Genomic DNA, 6,546 nt, shown 5'->3' with positions numbered 1-6,546 from the left:
GTTCCCACTGACCAGCCAATAAGCGTGCGTGTAGATCACTGCACTGTTATGGCTGTGAAGTAGCACTGCGTTATTTTATAAAAGGCTTCAGTAATCGGAGAAAAGGGAGTTTTCCCCTTCGCGTCTAGCAGATGCAATACTCGTTCCCTTATCTCAGGGAACCAAGGTTACGTTAGTAACCGAGTCGTTAGCATGTTAGAGTCAAAATCATATTTCATGAAACTGTCATTTTTTCGTTAAATATTCCCATCATTCTCTTTTATTGTTGTTATTATAATGTTGAAATGATGTTTCAAAACAAAAACAACTGTTATTGTCCGTCCCTCCTTGTAATATTAAGCTAACACCAAAGTTTTATTATACGTTTTACCTTTAACCACTTATACTCTATATGGAGTGTTTTTTTAACACATATTGTTTTTTCTAAGTGCTTTTCCCAATTCAGTGATCATACAAGTTGCAAATAACTACTAAACATTAATCTTCACTGCAGCTCATGGATTGCAATATTTCAACTAAATGTCTCCATCTTGTGGTGGCCCTCATAAGGGATCTTTAAACTGATACGTAGGCACTCAGAGCCATAAGGAATGAGAGAAACTTTATCTCATGTTCAGAACTTTAATCTCAAAGAATGAATTTGTTGTTATAAAATTCAAAAGTTGTATTCATTTCTATTTCAGGTCACTCACTATATTTGTGTCTATCTATGTTTTATGCAAAAGTTATTACCAGTCTAAAAGAAAACAAATTATGAGCTTTGTCATTTTGATGAATACTGGTGACATCTGTATGCATTTTGCAAAAGAATACTTTACATTTTTATTCAACTTGAGCAGTTTTGTATACCAGCAAACATGTGTATGCCTTAAAATGATTTCACAACTGTTCAACATAACTGTTCAGTTTCAACATAATTACTATTAGATTTAATTTCTGTAGTATAAGATTATTTCAGTGATTCCTGTTTCACTGAAGTGGTTCTCAGATACGCCAGTCAGAGGCAAGTATTGATTTGCCCAAAGGCTCAAGTATAAGGTTTTGTCAGTTTATTTGCAGGAACTGGTTTAACCTGAGTTAGAGACTTTACAAGGACAAGAGATGTCAACCCAACCTGCTTAATTTTTTGCAAACTAAGCAAACAGGAGTTTTAATGGTTTAAGGGGATGAACAATAAGAGAGCATATAGACAGAGTAAAAGAGAGAGGTATGTGAATGTAGGTGCGTTTGTGGTTAAAGGGTTGGGATGGTGGGAGAGTGAATTTGGGGGGTGTGGCATTTTACTGCATATAACACTCAATCTGTCCCTTCAGTCCTCACTCGCTTGGTCTCCTTTTCTTTTACTTCTTGCTCACCGGGAACTTCTGCTACACCATGTCACGTAAGAGACTTTATATATTTTTACTGACTGTTTTACTATCTGCCGCCTTAGCAGTGATACTAAGTGAACTAATGATCTGCACTGTAATGTAGTGCACCGCTGCACTACTGCTGTATTTGATGGGTTAAGCATTCTTGCAGCCTTCATTTTCTGATATTGAGTTATTGGCTATAGTTTAGTTTAGGGTACAACGGGGCTAAAGGCACATCTTAAGAAAAATTCGCTTTTCACTTCTCCCATAGTGTTTTATTGCAGAACAAAAACATTTTTATTTAACATGGATGGAGTAACAGATTTTGTGTGAAATTAAATCATAAAAGTGATCTGTTTGTTTGTTTGTTTAAAAATCGTATAAATAAATATGAGGTGGCAAGGTGGGCCTTTTGCCCCAGACACGGGGTAAAACCAGCATGGGGCAAAAGGCACAAATCATTTATACATCATATTAAAATGTGTCATATTTAGCCCTGTTGTACCCATATGTTATATGTTTTTCAACCATTAATTATTTGGTAAATATGTTTTTTGTCAATTTTGATGCAATAGTTTAAGAGTTTGTGTGTTGGGAAGAGGAAGCATGTTGGTGGTGGATCAAATGTCAAAATCGAGTAGATCTCTTTCCTTCCTTCTTTCTTTCTATCTTTCACTTCTGTCTTAATTAGAGGGTAAGTGCAGGGTGTTGGCCGTGATCAAAACTGTCGTTTTTAATTCCCCTGCCCTTTTCTGAAAACTCCCACTCTGTAGACAATTACAGGTCCATCCCTTCTCTCCTCCTTCTTATGTTTGACTCCAGAGGGGTGTAACTTTAACTGTTTGTTATGCTGTTGCTGGGCGTGACATTTCATATGTGTATTTTTAACATCTCCACTACTAATAATTTTGGATGTTGTGGACACATAGCCTTTGTTTGATTATTGTTATTAATGGCGCACCTATTTTGTATCACTCTAATTTCACAGAAACTCAGCAAGCGATGGCTCAGCTGATTGCAGTCTTTCATAAATACTCAGGAAAAGAGGGAGACAAGTTGACTCTGAGCAAAGGCGAGCTGAAGGACCTGCTCACTGCAGAGCTAGGAGACATATTTGGAGTGAGTCTCTGAGTAATTGTTTCATACATTGAACATTTGAAATATAATTTTTTTCATTATGATATTTTTGAAAAGTTAGGTATTAAAATGGTTCCTTTCTATAATTTTCTTTTTAAAAATAAAATATTTACTTTTAAATTAAATTAAGGTTCATTCTTTTGTATTAATTCTCATAATGAATATATTTTGTATATATAAATAGCTAATAAATATGGGCCGTTTGATTCATCACTGCACTGATCGTGTCTCTGACTACGCTTTTGTGTGTGTTTGTTAAAGAAAACCCAAGACAAGACAGCTCTGGACAAGATATTTAAGGATCTGGATGCAAATGCTGATGGTGTTGTGGACTTTCAGGAGTATGTCACCCTGATCTCCTGCATCACTATGCTTTGCAATGACTCCTTTAAAAAGAGTAAATAACTTTTTCCGGTTGCACTTTATTTTACAGTACGTGCACTTGAAAGGGTAGGTTCAGGGTTAGTTATTTCCCATTTCGATAATGAGTACATGTACATGGGGTACAGGAATGGAAAATAAAGTGCTACATTTTGTCCTTACAGATATTTTTTGACTGTAAAGTTATGGTACATCTGGAAAAAAAAAGAATAAAGTTTTTTTTATGTTTTGAATTAACTTACAAAATGTGGATGTGAGTATTCTTCTCTGAAAATGTGTGTTTGTGGCTGCCGTTTAATTAAACTGTTAAAAGGGATATATTAAAATGCTTAATTTTTGCATGGAAACATTCACCTTCCATTGACACTGCTAAAATATCATACAATGAATTGTCAAATTACACTCTAAAATTACAGAGACACATATTTACATTTTCATGTTCAATTTTCATTTTATGCATATGGACTGATCATTTCAGGAAATGTGAAAACAATACCACACCACACCAAAGGGGGCCTCACAAGCATTGATTATCGTGAGAGAGATGTATATTTTGGTAGACATCATGCTATGAAGAGTTCATCATAGATCAGACTTCTTAAACATTTAGGCCCGGTTTCACAGACAGGGCTTACATTAAGCCGGGATACGGCCCTAGTTCAATTGGGACATTAAAGTAGATTTTATAAACGTGAAAAAAAAACATTACTGGTGTACGTCTTAAGACAAAACAATGGCACTGACATATTTTAAGATATGTCAGTGCACGTTGCTTTCAGTTCAGATAACTCAAACATGCATTTTAGTCTGGGAATAGCTTAAGCCTCTGTGAAACCAGCCAACAGTCTTTGTGCATCATTCCTGAATCCCAGCCCATTGCTTTGAGCTCGAGCAGCTGCTTAACCGTGCTGTCCACCTTCACCACCATCCCATCTTAGACAGAAAGAGACCTAATTTGGTCTTAAAGAGGTGAAAGGCAAAACAAAACAACTGTTATTTTCTCTCCCTGCATAAAATATTAAGCTAACACCAAAGTTTTATTATTAATTTTAACCACTGAGATACATATATATAAATATACAAACACATACACACACATACACATACATATACATATACATACAAATACAAATACAAATACATATACATATACATATACATATACATATACATACCATAGACTGTAAAAAAAAAAAGATGGACGACGCCCCTTCGCTCTCTTCCATTGATGAGAACTGAAGCGGCCAGAGTCCCAATATGGCGCTGACATATTGGAACTTGAGTCTGCGCCTGCGCAGTAGCGATTTCGGGACCAGACCTGCGCAGTAGTGAGCAGGAAGTAAAGCCGCGAAATCAATGCTCCGCCCTCACTCTCGCAGAATGCAATCAGGGAGAGTGGATTCTGCACACTTTTTTAAAAATTGATTGTAAAATAAAGTAAATACAATCTCCTCAGTCCTCCGAAGATCCCGAAAAAATGTCCGTTGGTGCTTCGGTGACTACTTCGCTCAGAGAACCTGTCAATCACAGCTGTCAATCATGACGTTACACCACCGCATCACGTAACTAACTAAAAAACAACTTATTTTTGAAACAGACACTTGAACTTACATCAGCGTGATAAAAACGACAGCAAATGAAAGAAACCACCTTTGGAAAAAATATATTTGAAGTGTAATTTAATTGTTTAGTTGGTCTCACGTCCCGTTGAATAACACGGGGAGGCGGGGTTTATGACCTATACTAGGACCAGTCACCGGGGGGCGATCGAGACGTTTTGGCTTCACTTTTCAGGGCTTGTGCGGCACGCTTGATACATACCTACATACACATACATACATATACATACATACACATATACATATATATATATACACATATACATATACACTACATATATATACATATACATATATATACATACATACATATATATATACATATGTCACGTTTTGATGTGCTGAGTTCTGTTGTGATCTTGTTTTCCCCTGTCTTTGTGATTTTGGTTTAATCCTGTTAGTTTTTCCCTGTCTGTTTAAAGCTGCCGTCGGCAAGTCTGGCAGATTGGGTCGATTAGCCAAAATTTTGAATGTTTACAACTCTCATGCCCCTCCCCACTACCAGCGAGCACCCTCCCATCGAGGTCGTGCTCGTCAGTGCGTCACTGTGCGTGTGTACCTGATTTTCTGTGAACGCGTCCGTCTCTTCAGCATCTATCAACACCATGGACTCGGAGGTAGGCTGCCCTGGCTAATCTATCCATAAATAGCAATAACCGAGGAATTGGAAGCTTGTTAGTAGATTTTCTCTCCGCCATCACGCTTCATGCAATCTCCAGGCGAACTTCAGGCGTGGCGTGTGCATGTGATATTAACGTGCGCGAGTGAGGGGGATCTGTGGCGTGTGCACGACCTGTGATTGACAGTCAGATCTCACACCCCCCTGCGCTGATTGGACCATATGAAGCGGGATCGCTGGATTTTTGCAAAACAAATAACACGCTCCAGGTGGAGTTAGAAGCTCGGGTTTTTTTCTAAAACCACCTTATTTATGTTGTTCTGTCGGATTATAGTGTCGATTACACTGAATATGATCAAAAAAATGTTGCCGACGGCAGCTTTAATTAGAAATTCTCATCACCTGTGTCTTGTAAATTATCCCGTTAGCCCCAGTACATCAGTGTGGGTTGGTCGTCGTCCATGTATGGTTGTGTGCACTGAATTCCTGGAGTTTTTCCTTTGTTCCTGTATGTTTCTGGAAGCTTAGTTTGTAAATAAATCAACTACATTGAAGTTCCTGTTAGTGATGGCAAAATGAGGCTTCCTGAACCACAGAGAGCTCGCAGCCCATTGCTTCAGCCAAAGGTTCATTACTCGAAGCTTCATTCAGCATTGCTCACTAGTGACACCTAGCTACTGTGCAAAGAAATAGCAGACAAATTAATTCATTCTGAATCAATGTTTTTTTTTATAAAAAAAATATAGATTTTATAAAAATATTTGTATAAATAATTATATTTATTTATTTATTTTGTACTCGCTGTTGATGTATGTAACCTTTCATTTGCAATAATAAAAAGACATGAGCAGACATTTGTCCATTACCTGTGTATAATATAAAATATGTATCTTTCTCTGTCTGAATTTACTTGTGCAGAGTCACACACATAATTAATTATTCATAAATTGTTTGGATAGTGTCAGTATGAACAACAACAGTGACACTGTGTTGAGTGCAGTGCTTATGTTGGAGGGAGTGTAATAAAGTAAACTGCAACAGAATAGTCTGGAAGGAAGGATTACAATAGATTTTTATTGAGAAACAGAATTATTTCAAGTGTGTTGGGGTTTAGACGATTCCTCTTCCTCTTGGTCAAAATCTTTCCAGCCTTGGAAAAGATTCTTTCACAAGGAACAGAGGATGCAGAGGAACATAAAAATATGGTAAATGGTATAAATGAGGATACTGATGCTTCTGTTGAGCCCAGACAGGGGAGGTTTCCCTCTTTCTTGCTGGCTCCATTACCAGGAAAAAGGAAGAGGTCACAAAAAGCAAACAAATCCAAAAGGGCAATCCAAATCAAAAAGCAGTTCAATCCAGATCCAAAAATCCAGAGCAATCCAAATAATCTTATCTAGGCAAGGCAAGGCAAGTTTATTTGTATAGCACATTTCAT

The 6,546-nt window shown here is 37.3% G+C and overlaps 1 protein-coding gene across 1 annotated transcript; it reads left to right on the top strand.

The window, feature by feature from the left end:
* The first annotated feature begins 1,256 nt into the window (after nt 1-1,256).
* LOC309483123 (ictacalcin-like) lies at nt 1,257-3,116 on the top strand. Its single transcript, XM_082148769.1, has 3 exons — nt 1,257-1,381; nt 2,341-2,471; nt 2,751-3,116. Exons 1-3 carry the CDS (start codon nt 1,375-1,377, stop codon nt 2,892-2,894), a joined length of 282 nt encoding a protein of 93 aa, XP_082004895.1. The 5' UTR covers nt 1,257-1,374; the 3' UTR covers nt 2,895-3,116.
* Nucleotides 3,117-6,546: the final 3,430 nt, after the last annotated feature.

The sequence above is a fragment of the Leuciscus leuciscus genome (assembly GCF_965113295.1).
Source record: "Leuciscus leuciscus genome assembly, chromosome: 20".
In the NCBI taxonomy this organism is placed as follows: Eukaryota; Metazoa; Chordata; class Actinopteri; order Cypriniformes; family Leuciscidae; genus Leuciscus; species Leuciscus leuciscus.
This window is presented reverse-complemented; position numbering and strand designations above follow the sequence as displayed.

Bases quoted from the DNA above. Each gene is read 5' to 3' on its own strand.
- LOC309483123 (XM_082148769.1), top strand. The intron at 2,472-2,750 runs GTGAGTCTCTGA...TGTTTGTTAAAG, and splicing joins AGCTAGGAGACATATTTGGA to AAAACCCAAGACAAGACAGC.